General features: G+C 42.8%; 1 protein-coding gene across 1 annotated transcript in view; it reads left to right on the top strand.

Moving 5' to 3' along the window:
- Positions 1-20290, top strand: part of cers3a (ceramide synthase 3a) — an 88482-nt gene that overhangs the window by 56383 nt on the left and 11809 nt on the right. Inside the window, exons 8-10 of the mRNA XM_084338248.1 lie at positions 5140-5268; positions 7794-7900; positions 8818-8971. Of these exons, the coding sequence (XP_084194374.1) occupies positions 5140-5268; positions 7794-7900; positions 8818-8971 (390 nt within the window). The remainder of the gene's footprint in view (positions 1-5139; positions 5269-7793; positions 7901-8817; positions 8972-20290) is intronic.

The following is a 20290-nucleotide window of genomic DNA, read 5'->3' as shown; positions in this document are numbered from 1 at the left end:
CAAATAGAGCTGGCAGAGGATGGTATAATGATGTACATAAGCCTGGCGAAGAAAGTGTTAAATAACAGTAAAATATAACATACGTTTTTTTTTTTTTTAATAATGATAAATGATCATAGAAATAAAGAAAAATAAGACAATATAATAATAGTAATAATTAATTTAGTTTTGAGCTGTAAAAAAGTGCCAAACGAGTCTGCTGGGTTCCAGAGTTTTGGGGCGTAGTAGCTGAAAGCGCACTCATCGCTTTTTTTTTGTTTTATTTATAATGGGTACATTAAGGAGGGCGGCTGTGGTCGATCTAAGGGCTCCAGTTGGCACATAAAATGACAAGAAGTCAGTCAATAAGTGGTGTTACAAAGCACAGCCCAACGCCTAATGATTGTTTCCTGGTAAAACCCATAATAGCAAATACAACACACAATGAACTTGTTAATTGTAAGCATTTTGATGTGGTAATAATATGTAAATGTTAGCATTAATAACTATTCTGCATCAGTGACTAAAACCTTTGTAATATAGAAAACTCGGGTAAACCTCAAGACAGACATGCCTACTAGTGAAACCTCTGCATTTAAGCTGCCAAACTAAACCTTCTACTCCATTGTCTCCCACTATGTGCAATAAAGAAAGTACTGTAGCCCCCATTATAATCCATATTAATTGTACCCTTCAAATTTAAATCTTTAATGGGCAAATGTACCTTTTTATGGTCTGCAGCAATTTTATGGAACAGACTACCTGAACGTATAAAGCTACTTGCTTCCAGGTCTACCTTCAAGACCTCCTTAACAAAATGGTTCTTAGCCACTTAACTGTCACCGTGACGGAGCCGTCCCGTTTTGCACTCGCGGCACTTTGGCCTCGTTTTTAAGGCAATCCAATGATTTTATGCCAATGAACCAATACATTGCTTGAAAGCTAAGATTGTCACTGTTTGATTGATACCTTACTCAAGGTATTATGTGCTCACAATCGAACGGGAATAAGAAAAAACAACCAACGAGCGACATTCATGAAAAGTCACTATTCCGGTTTTGCGTTCCGGTAATCGGTGCAAATTACGTCTGACTCGTGAAAATTATTGGCCACTTTGTAGCCAATGAAATTCTGCAAATGGGGATATATGACTCGAATTCCTGTTTCTTTCTGTCCCCTGTATTGGTTTTAAGTATTGGAACCCCTGTAGGGTCATTGGGTCTCATTCCCGAATATTTTCCAAAGAGTTCTCTTGGAAGACTTATCTTGGAACCGACTGAGACAGAATCTACGACAAGTTCATTGTGAGTCCCCAACGCGTGGGGAAGATGTCTTAAGTGGCTCAAACGATCTGAGCTGAGATGCCGCGATGAGGAATTTCACCAGTCTGAAACGTGGACGCGCGTCCCTGTCCGAAGCTCCTTATAATGCAGCCAATAGGGCAGTGTGCAGATGAAATCGCAAAAAGTCAATAGTTAGACACACCTGTCCAGCTCATTAGAATGCAACTGACGATGCAGCCGTGTGAAAATGGTGGCCGATATGCAGAAGCGCTTTGCGAGTTTGCGACCCATCAAAATGAGATTAGATTAATGTATTGTCATCATATAGTACAGCTCATGGTACACCTGCCGCAGCGCGCACGCGCGCGCAGTACTGTATAGCCTACACACGTAATGAATGAACGCAGTATAGGCTTATATTATTCCAATGACTTGTTTCATTAGGAGAGCAGGAAAGACACTGCGCTGCCCGCCCCGTAGACCGTATAGTACAGTCCACCATGCAGTCCGCTCATGGTACGCCCGACTCTGGCGGCCTTAATATGTGTACAGTACTGGGGCGGCTACGTGGCGTAGTGGGCAAGGCGCTCGCCACAAAATCTGGAGACGCTGGGCTCGCCTGTTCGAGCCCAGCGCTCCACATTTGCTTTCAGTTTAGCTGGTCGTCCACAGTAATACACATTGGCCGTATTACGGGGAGGGAAACTGAAGGGTGGGGATCGGGCGTTGTGGACAGCGACTCCTACAGGTCGGTTGGTGCGCCTGCGCAGTAGAATCAGGAAGTGTCGGGGGCAGCGTGAGCCTCCCACGCGTTACTCCTCGCCACTGAGAGATCGAGCTGCGCAGGTGAAAAGATGCGACTGCTGTTACCTCAAGTACCGGAGGGGACTTGTGCTATGTATGACTTAGTCCACATTGCAGCCGGCTTGTGGGAGGCAAGAAACAGCGTTCGTGACAGGGGAGGGTTGAATCGGATGATACGAAATTGGGATGGGAGAAAATATAGAAAAGTGGGAGAAAAAGTGGATCAAAAAAAAATATGTGTACAGTACTGTACTTACTGTACGTAGGGCAGAGCATATACTGTATATATAGTATCTACTAAATCCTAATGAAACAAGTAACTAGAATAATATAAGCCTATACTGTTCATTCATTAAGGTGCTCCCATAGTCGAGCGGACTGTACACGGACTGGACTCTGCGGAGGTCCACTGGACTCTTTGAGCTTTCATAGTCCAGCGGATCTCCGCGGACCAATTTCCTACATGTCTCGCGCCAGTTTACACCAGTTTACACCTCGCGCCAGTTTGTGTGACACCAAGTGGGCGCCGCGGACGCCCGCGTGTCAGAAAATAGGAGCTTCGCACTTGGACTCTGCTTTGGGTCTGCTTTGAGTACCCTTTGGGTCAGCTTTGAGCCCGCGGGAGTCTTCTCCGTGTACGGTCCGCTCGACTATGGGAAGGGCTTTAGACACGTAGGCCATACTGGCGCACACAAGACTTATGGAATATTAATGCAGTCTATTTCCACACGATTAGCTTTAGTTCTTATTTATTTATTTATTTATCCACTGTCATTTGCAGTGTTGGTGTAGTAGTAGGCTACATAGTGTATTTCAATATCTGTTTTATTGATTAATGATACATTTGAAGGAATGCAAGTTATAGCTATATCAAACAAATGTCTGTCCCATTGTACCAATCATGTTGGCTATAACCTGCATTCTTTCAAATGTATAATTAATCAATAAAACAGATATGTAACAAATAAGAAATACAAATTCCACAGAAGGCATTAAATAATTATTATTTTCAATAATTTCACAATAATTGCATAATTGTGTTTGAATATCTGAGTAATTAAAGTAATTATACATTTGTCCAAAATAGCTGGTTCAGATATGGTTAATCCAGCTGCCCTGTGATCAGATGAATCCATATAATTTATTTTTCCGACATCCGCATAATTTCCTGGTCGTTGCGCACTCTACCCCCTACTGTCGGTCCGGGAGGGCGGAGACTATCACATGCTTCCTCCGACACATGTGTACCCAGCCCACCGCTTCTTTTCACCTGGCAGCGCGGACTCTCACTGGGAGAGTGTAACGTGTGGAAGGTCACACTACCTCTCCCAGATCCTTCCCTTGCTGTGCAGGCGCCCCGACCGAACTGTAGGAGTCGCTGTTTACAACGAACAGGACCCACCCTCACCGGGTTTCCCACCCGCTAACACTGCCAATTGTGTTAGTATGGACGGTCGGCCAACCCGGAAGCACCACAGCTGGATTCGATCCCACTGTCTCTGTGGTGGTAGACAGACGCTTAGTCCGCTGCACTACCCGGCCGCACCGTCATATTTATTTTAATTATGATTAAGTAATTAATTCCAAGGAGGCCTGTATAGGGTTGACATGAAGGAATCACTATGATTCCTTTCAAATAAAGCCATTAAGAACATGGAGAACACAGTCTGTCAAGTTAACAAAATGTTCAATCAGTCAATCAATCATAAGTGTGATCCTCAGCACTCTTAAATTCTGCTCTCAGCCACGGCCAAATCCGATCCCAGGAAAATTTGGGGAATCTCGCTACTAGCCCTAATATGTCTTAAATTGGCAGACATTTGCCTGAGAGCAAATTTTTTGTCGTAAATCCGTTCAGGAATGAGACCCCTTGTTATTTGGTGAGGTCTCTATTGATGTGAAGTATTGTTTTTGTTTTATATATTGTATCTTGTTTTATGATTGTTTTATGTACATTCACTTCACTTCAGAAGGACCACAATGGAAACAAGCTCTAGGGCTTTATTGTGTTTTTATCCTTTTGATCAATATTCTTTGTATTGTATTGCACAATTCTTGTTTTATTGCTTCAATAAAGACATCAATCAATCAATCAAGTCAACATCAGATTCCCTGAGTCTGACAGCCGATATTTCTGTCAAATTGGCACTTTGAATGTGCCCCCCCCCCTTCCAATACCATGGTGCAACGTGGTGTTTACACAGTGACATAAAAGTGAAAAATGGAACGCACTAGATAGAATGACATCCATTGTCTGTGTAGTCACATTAAGTAGTTGAGTGTTAAGCCTGGTCACGATGAATGGCTTCCAGTTGAGGACGTTTAATGTAAATTAAATATATTTTAGTAATTTCTCTTCTTGTTCCTAAATAACAACCTTCTTCTTTTCACAATAATGTGAGAGTGAGAGCGAGTGTCACACTGTACACTGTAAAAATAAAAGAAGACAGTAAAAAAAAACTGTAAATGTCTGGCAGCAACCAAATACTTACTGTCAAATTAAAGTCAAATCAAATACATTTACAGATTACAACCTTTATTTAATGGTTAATATTTTGATAAAAGGTCATTTACTGTATTTTTATGGCATTTACACTTAAAGTAGGAAAAACTAAAGTAATCTGTAAAATAATACAGTGAATTTCCTGTGAATTTTTTTTTTACAGTGTAGTTCAGGAGCAAAACCTTTCACACAGGTGCACTTTATTGGGTCTCTGTTTTTGTTTGTTAGCATAACCCCTGTGGCATTACGTTGTTCCTCCGCTGATTTCCCACGGCTGACCCTTGCATGTATAATTATATCCGCCCAGGATCCTCCCTCGTTGGACTTGGCATGTGTGAGAAGCTTGTTAACCCCGGGGTTAAGTGTTGAGCGAACCCTGGGGTTAACTGTAGAGTGAACCCGGGGTTAATGGGACAATTAACCCTCGGATAACTCAGAAATGTAGTGTGAAAATAGCCAATTATGTGTCACGTTAGGGAGACAACCCCATCATTTAAGCGTGTCGTTTTAGAGCGTATTGCTTGCTTACAGTGTCACAAGGAGCCAAGACGTTGTTGTCTCCCTCCTCAGGACTTTAAGGAACAGATCGTCCACCACCTGGCCACTCTGACCCTGCTCTCCTTCTCCTGGTGTGTCAACTACATCCGAATAGGAACCCTGGTCATGCTGGTCCACGACACGTCCGATGTCTTACTGGAGGTCAGACCGGAGTCTTTCTTTGTTGTTGTTGTTGTTGTTGTTGTTGTTGTTGTTGTTGTTGTTGTTGTTGTTGTTGTTGTTGTTGTTGTTGTTGTTGTTTGTTTGTTTGTACCTTTATTCAAATGGAAACCTGTTGTGGAGGATGGGGATAGTATATATATAAAAAAAGAAAAGGCAAGACAGATAAAATCAGGAGACAATATGGCAGACGGAGTCGATATGAAGCAGGCCGGCAGGCATCGATGGATCCAGCTCCTGTTCCGTTGAACGTAAAGTACTTGAGTAATTGTACTTTGTTACAATACTTAAGTACTGTTTTTGGGGATTTGTACTTTACTCAAGTATTATTAGGTTTGTATACTTGTACTTTTACTCAATTACATTTCAGAGGGGGAAAAAACTGGTTTTGACTCCTTACATTTAAAATGCAGACCTACAAAGTACAAATCTTGCAGGTCCAACCATTTGAATTAGTATATTTGTTCCTCTGGCCGAACTAACGTTAACGCTATTAATCCTGCGGCCGCACTTTATTTAAAAACAGCCAATCAAATCCCCATCAATGGGAAATGAACCCGCCCATACCCATGCTGATTGGTCCTTGTGCAAGACTAGAAAGTGGGGATCTTTGATTAAACACCTGCTATCAGAAGAATAGACAGTCAGAAAAAAAGTTTTAATAGTAGAAACTTTTTAAACTTTTACTCAAGTGTGTTTTTAGCCAGATACTCTGACTTTTACTTGAGTACGATTTTGAGACGGTACCCATACTTTCACTTAAGTATAATTTCTGGGTACTTCTTACACCCCTGTGTATATGGATCTCAGCGTCATGTCTGCTTTTTGAGGTCATATTTTAGTGTGCAGGTACTTACAGTTGCTTCTTCTAGACGCAGTATCCAGTCTCCAGTGTTAGAGCGAAGCAAAGTTGGGCTGCAAATAAGTGAGGGGTTGTGTATCCTGCTTATTTCACAACTACCCACCGAAGACATTCATCATTTGACACTCAATAGTCATCGTCATGGTTTTATTACAAAGCTCGTGAAAATAGTCCAACAGAACTCAAACTGTTGCCATACCGACGTAAATAAATGCAGGTCCGTTATCATCACAGCAGTCATTATTCACAAGTAACAGACCACAGAATGCGTTAGTTTGACAAAAATCGGAATGGAGTATTAGATGACTCAGAGATTCAGTGTAATAGCAGACAAATAACAGGAACCAGCACGATGCGACATCCCTGTGGAACCTTTCCAGTTCAGAATAAATACCCCGAAGCTCGACGCAGGTTGTTCTGGGGGTCGGGGGGGTTTTGAACGTGGTACTATAGAGGTGGTGGAAAATAGCCGAAGCTGAACAACTTACTCAGTCAGAAGAGACCTGGTTAATACGGTTTATTAACTCAAAGTATCGATACAGAAATAGTCAGAGTTGGCTGGATGACTCTCGACGAGGTGACTAGCTGGGACACCCGGAGTGAGAGAACCCCCACTGAATGAGGAACATCTTCATACCTACAAAACTGAGAGGGGTGGGGGCCATAGGTATAAGGGTGTCATGACATTTTGGGGGAAGCTGGGGGAGGGTTTGTTGGGGTTAAGAATGAGGGATGAGGGTAGGAAGGGAAGATGGGTGAGGGAGATCAAAGAGAGGTGGCTGAAGGGAGTTTTATCTCCCACAGTACTGTGTATGTAACTGTTGTGACATCGTCACCTTAAACTTCGATGCCCCGAGGGAGTTTCGAACCCGGGTCTCCCACGCCGCGGGCAACAGCACAGACCGCTATACCAAGAGGTGAACTCACTGCTTTGTAACGTGTCTATGTGTCTTTTGAGGGTGAGAGTGAGTTTAACCCAGAGCACCGCTACTCGCCCCAGTCACTTCACAACATCTGAAGTCCTTCATGACTGCGCTTCGTGGTACCATCCGTTACATATATATATATACAGTATATATTAGTCTGATTACGAGGGGGCGGCTGGGTGGCGCAGCGGAGATTGCGCTCGTCACCAATGCAAGAGACTCCGGTCTCGAATCCGGGTGTCAGCATTGCCTCCGGCTTGGGCCGGCCGTCATACTGGCTCAATTGGCAGAGTCAGCGGGTGGAAGTCAATGGGTGCTAATCTGGACGTTGTGGACAGCGACTCCTACAGGTCGGTTGGGGGACGCCTACACAGCAGAGACAGGAAGTGGCGGGGGTAGTGTGAGCCTCCCATGCATTACACCTCGTCAATGAGAGTCCGCGCTGGCAGGTGAAAAGATGCGACAGGCTGCCTCCTCGTGTACCGGAGGGGACACGTGATGCAAGGCTTCTATCCTCCCTACAACCGACCTGTGGGGGGCATATGCGAGCAACGTTCAAGACAGGGGAGGGGAGAATTGGAAACACGAAATTGGGATGGGAGAAAAATAGAAAATAAGGAGAAAAAAGTTTTTTTTAAAAGTTAGTCTGATTACCTCCGTCAGACCTTATGTTGTGACACAGAGGGTAACTACAGTGTCTTGCTTCCTCCGTGTTCCAGTCTGCCAAGCTGTTTAACTACGCCAAGTGGGAGAAGACGTGCAACACTCTGTTTGTTGTGTTCGCCGCTGTGTTCATGGTCACGCGCCTCATCATCTTCCCATTCTGGTAAGCCACGCAATTTGATGTGTGTGCGCCTTTTTTCCCCCATATATATATATTTTCCATATCATCACAGTTTGAATGTTTAAGAACATATTTACTGTAACAGCTAACAGTTATAGTATCTCTAAATAGTTTCTAAACTTGTGTTTAAAAAGGCAGTTTGTGACACCTAGGATTTTCTCTTCTTTTTCTCTGCTCTGAGACTTGAGGTTTAACTAGATTCAAATAATAATATCTTTTTCAAATATTTTTCAGATTTCAATGTATGACTCATCATTTGAAAGCTTTTATTCTGTACTTGTCATCATCTGTAACAATCAGAAAAATGACCAAGGGAGACTTGTGCCACGAACTAGTGGGGACTCTATTTCCCCTTGAGGAATGAAGGTGTTTGCACTCTTCCTTACAGTAAACGTACAATGTAAAAAAACACACACTTTTAACAGCTGTTGTCACAGGAATGTCCCCACTTCAATACAAGGTCACCTTTCAAACAAGGTTGTGAACTAATTGGTAAAACAATCAGAAATGTACCTTTTTATGTCATCAATGACTCTGATTAACTCTATAGAAACCAACAAAGACAATACATTTAGAAGTTTCAGACATATTCTCAAATTTTCTCATATTCTCTAATAATTGTTATTGCTAATCATCAGTTGCCCACTAGCATCTATTGACCTATCTCAAACCCCACCCTCTTTTCCGAGGGAAGCAATAGTTGGAGGATAAAAAAAACATAGATTAATTGTACCATCCTTGTTGGGGGGATCTCTCCTTGAAAAGAGTTTCCCCCCCCGTTATCCTCATTGAGGGTTCAGGTCAAGAGCCATCATAATGAGGTCCTGTGAAACCCACTGGGAAATGTGATGTAACTGTGACAAACATGTTTAACTCATCTCGATCTTACTGTGTTCCAGGCTGATCCACTGTACCTGGGTCTATCCCGTCGAGGTCTACCCCGCCTTCTTTGGCTACTACTTCTTCAACGTCATGCTGGTGGTTCTCCTCTTCCTGCACATATTCTGGGCCTACCTGATCCTCTGCATGGTCAGGAAGTTCCTGTTTGGCACCGTAAGTCTGTGTGGCGCACTGGTGTGATCAGTGTTATTGTCGTGCTATTTTTGTAAGAGGGGGAGAGCACCTACTGTCTGACTATGACCACAGAGTGTAGACGGAGCCTACATTTGGTTTATCAACTACACCCATGGTAAAGGAACACGGCAACATTTTGGGAAATTAGCTTATCGTTTTCTCCAGAGGGAGACAAGAAGATAGATACCAGTTTCCTCTCTGTGCGTTCAGTAGAAAGCGATCTGGCTGCATGTTAGCCTAGCTTAGCGCAATGAATGGAAGCGGACAGTGACGGTTAGCCTTTGGGAAAGGTGTTGATTGATTGATTGAAAGTTTTGGGGGGGGGGGGGGCTGTACATTGGAGGGGGTTGAGTTTGGACATTTACAGGGGCCAGTTTCGAATTGCAGTCTCCCGTAGGTGCTCTTTGAGAGTGGTTTTGAATGTGGGTAGTGATTCACATTCCTTTACAGCTGTGGGTAGGGCGTTCCACATTGATGTGGCATAATTGCGAAACGTGTTTAGTCCCTTGTTTGAGCCGAATCTGGGTTTAACATGATTTGTGGAGCTCCCTCTGGTGTTGTAGTCGTGGTATTCACTGACCTTTGGGAAGTATTTTGACATGTACATGGGTACCTTAGTGGTGTAGTGTATCTTGTAGACCAGGCCCATTGCAAGTTGCTGTACTCTGTCGTCTACTCTAAAACATCCTAGGTAGTCAAAGTGGGCAGGGGTGAGGTGGGTTCTAGTAGTAAGGTCAAGCAGTAGTCTGACCAGTTTGTTTTGTGATGTTTGTAATTTTGTTTTTTAGCGCCTTTGAGGTGCTTTGATACCATTGTTAGTTGGACAATGTCTAGGCTAACCGGCACTGTCCGCTTCTGTAAACACTGGGCTAAACCAACAGGCAGTAAACACTGGGCTAAACCAGCAGGCAGTAAACACTGGGCTAAACCAGCAGGCAGTAAACACTGGGCTAAACCAGCAGGCAGTAAACACTGGGCTAAACCAGGGGTGGGAAGTAACTGGTACATTACGTCAGTGGAAAGTAACTGGTACTTGAAGTCAGTGGAAATTAACTATAGTAGGTGCATGAAGTCAAGCACCGTTTTAGGTTTACAGCAGTAATGGAAGTATTTCCATTTTTGGAGTTGATACTTTTACTAATTTCAAAGTAATTGTCACATTCTGCTTTAGCTGCACCTTTTTTCGACCACGGCATAATAATAATCAATATTTTAGTTTGCAAGAATTAAACACAGGCAGAACGCATGTGGGGTATGAGTCCCGGTTGTTGCAACAGCGACTCCTACTGGTCAGTAGGGGTGCCTGTTCAGCAGGGAGGAGATCTGGGAGGAGATAGCGTGAACCTCTGTGCACGTTACGTTCTCCCAGTGAAACTCCTCGCTGTCAGGTGAAAAGAAGCAGCTGGCGACTCTACATTGTATCAGAGGAGGCGTGTGTTAGTCTCCACCCTCCCCAGACGACCAGGTAGCGTCTATGTTAAATACAACGCAGTTCGGTTTCCGGGTTCCTCTGATTGGCCACGACGCCCACGTGACCCCGCGCTAGCACGGCCCCTTATCCTCTGTGTGTTGCAGCGCGCGGCAGAGCAGCAGAGGTCCCTGTGTGTTCTCGCTTCCTCAATTTATACGCATGGAAGTATTGACTACGCCGTAACGAATCATTAAAAAAATATACCGTTAACTGGAATATGTTGTTTCTTTACACATATTTTGGATTATGTAATTGGTTTGTCATGAATTTATAATATTGTATTTTATAATATTGTCACGCATCACGCGCAATGGCACTCTTGTCATGACAAACCAATTACACAATCCAACATATGTGTAAAGAAACAACATATTCCAGTTAACGGTATATTTTTTTAATGATTCGTTACGGCGTAGTCAATACTTCCATGCGTATAAATTGAGGAAGCGAGAACACACAGGGACCTCTGCCGCGCTGCAACACACAGGCGAGCTTGGCACGGCGTAGCAGCAGGCGTGGATAAAGGGGCGTGCTAGCGCGGGGTCACGTGGGCGTCGTGGCCAATCAGAGGAACCCGGAAACCGAACTGCGTTGTATTTGGCATAGACGCGACCAGGTAGGCACAACGACTTCGTTTTACTCCACTACATGTATCTGAACCCTGCAGTTACTAGTTACTTTAAAGAGGGAAAAAAAAGGTTTTGCATACAGAACATGTGATCGGCTGGTGTAAAGGATTTGGGTAGTTCTTCCAGCCCCTGATCTGAACTCACTGGAGACACCTGACATGGTCTGTGGCTCAGATCAGAGACACAAGCTCTGCTGGACCGATGCCAGTGCGTTTGAGGGGTCAGCAGATCCTGGTGTTCGTTCGCTGCTGATGACTTTCACGAGTTTGTGTTATCCCCCAAAAAAAAAGAAGGGAAAAACTTTTACTTATCCAAGGAAGAGTTATAGAGTTACAGATGAAAGAGCGGCTGGGTGGCGCAGCGGACATTGCGCTCGTCACCAACGCATGAGACACCGGTATCGAATCCGGCTGTCGGCGTTGCCTCCGGCTTGGGCCGGCCGTCATACTGACTCAATTGGCAGAGTTAGCGGGTGGGAAGTCGATGTGTGGTAATCTGGACGTTATAAACAGCGACTCCTACAGGTCGGTTGGGGGGGGGGCGCCTGCACAGCAGAGACAGGAAAATGGCGGGGGCAGTGTGAGCCTCCTACACGTTACTCCTCGCCAAAATGAGAGTCCGCGCTGGCAGGTGAAAAGATGCGACTGGCTGCCTCCACATGTATCGGAGGAGACATGCGATGGGCTTCTATCCTCCCTACGACCGGCCAGTGGGGGGCACATGCGAGCAACGATCAAGACAGGGGAGGGGAGAATGGGCACGGCTAAATTGGGATGGGAGAAAAATAGAAAAAAATAGGAGAAAAAGTGGATCAAAAGAAAAAAATAGTTACAGATGAAACAAGAATCATTCATATAATGGTCCGTCTGTCTGTCTATTTTAGTGGAAAATAATAAGAATCTATGGGCCTGATGCTGTTGGTCTGAGAACATGGCTGTCCAAGGTTCTGTTGTGTGTCAAGACTATCTATCGGTCTGTCTGTCTGAGACTTTTGATTCACCTCCTTCTAGCTTAATGAGGCGTGCATGTTATATTAACATGGGTGGACTCTCATTGGCTGCAGAACGTTCTATTCTGGCAGTATATAAGGCAGACGGCAGAGTTTCTGACAGTTAGTTGTCGTATTGTTGTGTAAGGGTTACTCAGGCTCCCTGCATGGACGGGTACAGTCTACCACTCTGAGCCTGAGCCAGAGAGGCCTGCTCGCCAGTGGCGTCGTTAGCCCTGGGCTTCCGGGGCTTTAGCCCCGGATGTTTTTCTCCTAGCCCCGGACATAAAAAAATTAAAAATTAAAAAATTGTTTAAATTTTTTTTTTTTTTATGTCAGCATCCCCATTGTCTGTGCTGAATGTTTGTTAGTGTTTGGTATTTTTTGTTGGTTTTTAGTACTTTTAATCCATTTTTAGTAAGTAGTTTTCATTTGATCCTATCATTCTTTCATTCACCGATTTGTGGACTTGAAGATGTGCACTTTAACACAGCAGCACCTGGAGCCATCCATACCCATGTCCAGTGTCCACTGACAAAGACATGCTCATGATACTGTGATAAACTATAATAAGCTTTAATCGAACCCTGGTTCATTTCCTCGGATAGTCCGGTTTGTTTGGGGTGGTGTGAAAGCTCATTCACGCTTGCAAGTGAACCCTGCTACGGTTCATTTGAGATGTGAATGCAAAGCGGAGCAAAGGCAGGAAAAGACCCAAAAATCAATTTTTTTTTTATGAAACATAATTATAATGAAACACACAATCGTTTTTTTTCGATTGCTTAACACTTTGGTTGCCTTGGGTTAAATTAATGATATACCATAGATTGCCAGCGCTATTTGTCTATGGAGAAAGTCCCCTTCTTTGCAGGGCTATAACTTTTTAAATTCTATTGCTACATTGCCATTATTAGGGCCCATTCAAAGTCCTATATGTATTGTTCATTGTGTAGCAACGTTAAACTTTTTCATTCACATATTCATAGTAAAGTATGGTCTAATGTATAAGTATGTTTTCATCTCTTTCTGCAACTTTCTCCAGAACGTGATATATAGCCCCAAATGCATTATATTGATGATGAAATACAGTTTGATGGCAATCAGCGCGATATAAAAAATTCCAACTAGACGTACTTCTAGAAGTTACTACACGTCATCTGATGTTGACCGGATGGGCTAGGGGGCGTTTATAATTCCGTGGGCAGCGTTATACCAATCATCTAATGTGGGTCAAATGTTGATAAAAGCAGTTAGTATCGAAGATGGTAACGTTACACGCTGAAACTCACCCCAGTCTCCGCGCGCCGTTGGGCGATCATCGTCGAGTAGAAATTTTATCATTATGGGATATATTATTACCCGGTCCATCTCCAGCTTGTATAATGGTATATACGTCCAAATCATGTTGTTTATCGAGTTATTGGCAATCGATCGCTATGTAGAGTGACGAGCTAGAGTGCCGGAACCTATACCGAGTGGCCGGAAGCAATAGGGCCGACCAGCAAAACCTCTACTGCGCTTCCTGTTAAGCGGTTGCGCCGATCGGCCACCAGATGGCGCTCCTGAACCGCCAGAGAGCTCAGTGGGTCCTGCTGGTGGATATCAGGCCAGCGGAGGGGGAATATGAATCCGATTCCAGATTTTTGAAATATTGATATAAGGATGCTGTACAGCGTCCCCCGGCAACTTTAGCATGGCCAGCAATGACGCTGTAAAGCGTTTTTAGGCAGTCAAAGTGTTAAGCATGATTTTGAAAACGGGGCCCGGTGTTTCAAAACACACAATTAGCACAACCACACAATTATCAGAACACCTCAGATCCTTTGCTAAATTAAACACTTGTCAAAACCATACACTCATTTATAAAAACTACATTTTGTTACCATATGAAACACACGTTTCATATGACTCAATTCTGTTTGAACCAGTTACACACACTGCTGTGCTTAACCTAAAACACATTTAGCAATTCTACTTCTCAGTGATTAGAGTACTGTAAGTGAAGTACGCAGAGAATGTGCAAATATACAATAAATTCACCAAACACTACACAAGACCAATTCTGTAGAGTAGACTGATGAAAATATAATTTATTTATCTACATATACCCAAATCAATGATGCAGACTGCTAAAAGAAACATTTTCTCTCCATATACCCAAATCAATGATGCAGACTGATGAAAATATAAATGTTCTCTCCATATAACCAAATCAGTCAACATTTCAACATGGAGAATCACAACAAAACATGTCCCAGTTTTCATGCTACTATGTGCACTGTAAGCTCAGCAAATATCAGACAAACATAAAATACTGTATCCAGTACAGGTTAAAATTACAGTAAAACAAAAACAATTTTGAAAAAATGTAAATAGAGTACAGAAAATACTAGACATTATCTCTTTGCCTATGGATCTGGCAAGATAATTTTTTGTTGTGATTCTCCATGTTGACATGTTGACTGATTTGGGAAAATGGGAGAAAATTTATATTTTCATCAGTCTGCATCATTGGTTGTCTTGTGTAGTGTTTGGTGAATGTATTGTATATTTTCACGTTCTCTGTGTACAGTACTTCACTCTCTTTCCATTTTGGTTGAAGACAGGTGAACTCACCTGCTGCATTTTTATAGTGCTTAAACCTGATTGGTGTATCTACAATTAAGCAATGGTGTGTTTGTGCATCTGATGGCTGTGTTTAACCAATTGGCTCATATGTGTGGTAATTTGACATTCTGTGTCTAATGTAATGGAAGTGTGTTTAGTGTTTTGCAAATCACTGTGTGTATTGTTTTGCAAAAAGTGTGAGGCTGACATTGTGCTTATAGGGGTGCAAATCTGGGCCTACGTTTTGCTCCTTGAGTGTAAAGTTTTGATAATTGTGTAATACTTTTGATTTGAGTGTTTATGCAATTGAAGAAAACTGTAAAGACTAGAGATGAACTGTTTATTTCTTTTGTACATAGGCTGTGCATAATGTTTGTTTGTTTGTTTATTTGCTTATGTGTATGATTCTTAACTGTTTTTATTTTGTTATTGGTGTATATGTGTGTATGTATGTACAGTATATGTATATATATTATATTAGCGAGTGAGTGAGTGAGTGAGTGAGTGAGTGAGTGAGTGAGTGAGTGAGTGAGTGAGTGAGTGAGTGAGTGAGTTATTTGCACCTCGCTGCCAGTAGCAGCACCTCTTAAAGACCCCGGTGTGTTTGTCTACTCTGTCACTGAGGCCGGGGCTGCCTCTACTATACCTGAGCTGCGTAACTGCACCCGCAAGCTTTCCCAACTACGCTGGCCGGAGTCACGGATCATGAATAACATCATTAATGTAAAGTCCACACTCCGCTAGCCTCCCGCTGCATTTAGATCTTTCGGTTTCTTTTATTTCAGCAGCGAGGCCACATTGCGAGCGGCGACTGCTCCTCATTAGACCGGTCACGTTACCCGATACTGAAACCGCTCTACTGCTATGGAAACCTTGGAGAGTGCAAATATTTTACGTTGTTAAAATAGACTCCAGTCTCTCTTTCTCCAGAAAGAAACTGTTCCTACTTCCATTACTTCATAGTGTAAAGACCCCGCCGATTGGCCCCGATTCCACTCCTCGAATTAATCTGCGATAATCAGTCATCTTGGAGCGGATGGAAATCCGGAGGAAAGCGAGGGACATTAGTAGCTCCATTACACGCGGTCACTTTGCATCACTGAGGCTTTGGTGAAACAACGCCAGTGAATGATATATAACTAGCGCCAGCCAGTTCCCATGCCCTCAGCACTGTGCTCTAATCTCTTGGCCAAACACTAACGCATTGCTCACCTTCTCAGTTCTTTCTTTCCTGCATTTGCATTTTGAGACATTTAACAGACGCTCTCATCCAGAGTGACTTAACGATACGTAGTAGAACGAGTATTTGTGCAATCGCAGTAAGAAAAGCAATGAAAGCAACAGCCGAAAACACACACACGCCTGTAATATCCATGTTTGATAAACATAGCAAGAACATAGCCCCTTTCGTGACCGTGATGCACGCCAACAAGGTTTGGCCGAGTGAATCCACAGTCCCTTGCTCCCCCATAGGAAACCACCCTATTTTAACTCTGAAGAACTGGTCCGACGCGAAATGTTCGTTATACCAAGTCAAGTCAAGAGTTTTATTTGTCACGGCATACAGGGCATACAGTGGTCACGAAAGGGGCTAGCAAGAACACTGAACACTGATCTCTCCACAGTGTCCACACACATGAACACACACACACACACACACACACACACACACACACACACACACACACACACACACACACACACACACACACACACACACACACACACACACACACACACACACACACACACACACAAACACACTACAGGTCAGTTTAAACACAAAAGAAAAGGTCACTTTAAAAAACACAACTGTATGTTTTTGTATAGTATAGTTAGTATAGTTATATATAGTATAACTGTATATTGTATAGTATATTGTCTAGTAGTGTTGTATACAGGACTCATTACCTTTCATTCGTAAGCTTAGCATTGTATTGTACTTTATCTTAGTATTTTTATCATGTCTATTTTATTATCTATTCTATTTTATTCTATTATTATTAGTATTGTTTGCACAATCAAGGCGGGCATGGCCACCTTCATTTCACTACATGTCTTGTGTATGTATGTGACGAATAAATCTCTTGAATCTTGAATCTCTTGAAGAAAGAGTACCTTTAACGACCATATAGTTGTATCCATCTGTACGCAGGGAGCACATGTTCCTATCATGGCTGCTTGGAACAGCTCCCTCTACCCACTCAAAAACCCACGGCTCGGCCAGAACAGCCGCCAGACACAATTACAGCACCGCGCACGCATGCAGACAACAGCTCGTTGCTATGGGGACCTAATTATTTCGGAGTTACTGCTGAGAATCATATTTGAGAAGAGGGGGGAACAATGTGTTCACGAACGGTCTGATTTGGTACAGAGGTGAACTTTTATTTTTACCACAGGCTTCGAATGCCCAGTGGTGGTGGTGTGATTGACAGCGTCTCGAAGTCGCCGGTCGTTTGTTTGTTTGTCGTCGTTCTCTCTCTCTCTCTCTCTCTCTCTCTCTCTCTCTCTCTCTCTCTCTCTCTCTCTCTCTCTCTCTCTCTCTCTCTCTCTCTCTCTCTCTCTCTCTCTCTCTCTCTCTCTCTCTTTCTCTCCCCCCTTCTTCTCGTATCCCTCCCTTCTCCTCTTCCTCTCTACCATCCTGTCAGTGCTAATGAATGTCATTGGCCTCTTGTCAGTGGCTTTAAGTAACTTTACTTAAAGGGGAACTATTTTACTATTTCTTTCACTATTTGGGCACTTTTACACAATTCCTGTGAGTCTATGGAACACCTCTGTAATATATATATATTTTTTATTCATTGTTTTGTATTTCTAATCAAGTCCTCAAAAACAGCATTTTTCTACCTCAAGATTTCGAGCTGTTTTGAGCCTGGGCTGCAGGTGCCACCTAAACCACTGCGGAGCGTCGTCGTCTTTCTCAACATTAACATGCAGCAGTGACTATATGACATCACATATAGGCACATTTTCAAACGACTCAGTTCAGTGAGGGTGAATATTGTGAGAGGAGAATTGGAAGAATGCGCCAATATGAGAATTTTGAGACATAGATCATATTAATATAAGTTCACATAGCTAGGAAACAATGCTAAACACTCAAAAAGGCCATTTATAAGATAGTTCCCCTTTAAGTAAAAGTAGAAATACTTGGATAAATGAGTACTCTGGTAAAAGTAAAAGTCCTCCATTCAAATTCTACTTAAGTAAATGTAGAGAAGTATTTGTTATCGCATTTACTTAAGTATCTAAAGTAAAAGTATGCATTCTACATAATGTTTGTGTATTCTAGTGCTTGGGAGCATTCAACCCTTGATCCATTGACCTCCAAAAGTGGTATATCTATGTTAAAGTGGTATACCGTCCAGTTCTGCTGCTCTGATTACGTCCTCTTGAAGTTGACAAGCTTCAAATGTGAAAGTATATAATCTTCCTAAAATGTTGCCATGTTTTCTATGCAAAATCCTTTTCTTCAAAGTAACTAGTAACTGATGGGTTCAGATAAATGTAGTGGAGTAAAAAAGTACAATATTCCCCTTGAAATGTAGTGGAGTAAAAGTATAAAGTTCCCTAAAATGAACATACTCACATAAAGTACAAGTCGCTTGAAATTGTACTTAAGTACAGTACTTGAGTAGAAATACTTAGTTACTTTCTACCACTGCTGGGGACTGTAGGGGGCCACAGTGGCTGCCTGGCTATATCTCAGGGCATCGGGCAGGTTTTCATTGAGATCTATGTTTGCATCAAATAAACACTGCACCTTATATGGAGATTCACAGAACTTTAACTACAGTATGATCTATTGTTGCTGCACAATATTTAGCTATGATCTATTGTTTCTGTGCTGTATTTACAATAGAACTGGCGGGAAGTTCTTTTTAAGAGCTTGTTTGGTATTGTATTGTTTGTTATTGAGTGGTTTGTTTTAAAAAAATGGATGTGACTGCCAGTTAGAGCCCCCCCACCCACCCTAGTGAGCTCATCTCCCTGCTAGAACCTCTGAGAATATACAGAATCAGTCTTTATCAAACTCTCTGCCCTAAACCATCGGTCCAAATGTACCCTTTTTAGGTAGATATTTATAGGGAGGTGTAGTGGTTATACGTCATTGTTGTTTCCGGCCGGTCCACCTCGCTTGAAATCGCAATGTATTTCCAATGGACACATTTCTAAATCGTCTCGTTTAAAACAAATTAAGCATGAACATTGGCATGGTGTACCTATCTGTGTGTATTCATCCACAATCTATAGCTCAACATGAAACAATTCGCAATTAATCGTAAAATAATTACGTATCATTTTATTTCAACCAAAACAATAATGTTAGTGATAGAAGGGAACTCATTTTGTGCAAGAATGGAAAGCTTGCCAATGTTCATGAGGCAGAATTATTACAATAGCCGATAATACATTTTCCCAATGATAAATCCCTATACGGGTGGACCGTGTGAGAAACTAAAGTGACGTCAGACTACACCTCCCTATAGGGTATTTCTGCTTTGAGTGACGCGTGCACCTCGGACGTTGTGATTCCATGTCTTGTGTGTGTGTGTGTGGGGGGGGAACCGCCAGGCTGTCCAAATGTACACGTGATGGCGAACGCTCCTTGCTTTCATGACAAACGAGTACGATACAACTGCAAGAAGCCAAATGGAGACGTCTTTAGCCTTTACCCGATGCCCTTTAACCCTTTCACAACCACACCACAGAAGGTTAACCCTTTCGCTACCACACTACAGACTGTTAACCTGCCTACGTCAGAAAACACGTGGTCCTTGACGTGTGATTGTGAGAAAAACACTGAAAATCTAAAATATGTTTCTGACTGATTTTAGGTGTCAGTTCCGGTGCGCCCCATTGGGGAGCAGCAGCTCATTTGCATTAAAAGCTACAGATGCAGAAACAGAACAGGACTGAAACAGAGGCTGATAGAGAACAGGACTGAAACAGAGGAGTATAGAGGCTGATAGAGAACAGGACTGAAACAGAGAGGTATAGAGGCTGATAGAGAACAGGACTGAAACAGAGAGGTATAGAGGCTGATAGAGAACAGGACTGAAACAGAGAGGTATAGAGGCTGATAGAGAACAGGACTGAAACAGAGAGGTATAGAGGCTGATAGAGAACAGGACTGAAACAGAGAGGTATAGAGGCTGATAGAGAACAGGACTGAAACAGAAAGGTATAGAGGCTGATAGAGAACAGGACTGAAACAGAGAGGTATAGAGGCTGATAGAGAACAGGACTGAAACAGAGAGGTATAGAGGCTGATAGAGAACAGGACTGAAACAGAGAGGTATAGAGGCTGATAGAGAACAGGACTGAAACAGAGAGGTATAGAGGCTGATAGAGAACAGGACTGAAACAGAGGAGTATAGAGGCTGATAGAGAACAGGACTGAAACAGAGAGGTATAGAGGCTGATAGAGAACAGGACTGAAACAGAGAGGTATAGAGGCTGATAGAGAACAGGACTGAAACAGAGGAGTATAGAGGCTGATAGAGAACAGGACTGAAACAGAGGTATAGAGGCTGATAGAGAACAGGACTGAAACAGAGGAGTATAGAGGCTGATAGAGAACAGGACTGAAACAGAGG

This window comes from Notolepis coatsorum (genome assembly GCF_963971535.1).
Source record: "Notolepis coatsorum genome assembly, chromosome: 2".
Lineage (NCBI taxonomy): Eukaryota > Metazoa > Chordata > Actinopteri > Aulopiformes > Paralepididae > Notolepis > Notolepis coatsorum.
Note: the sequence above shows the minus strand (reverse complement) of the source record. Positions and strands in the feature narration are given on the sequence as shown.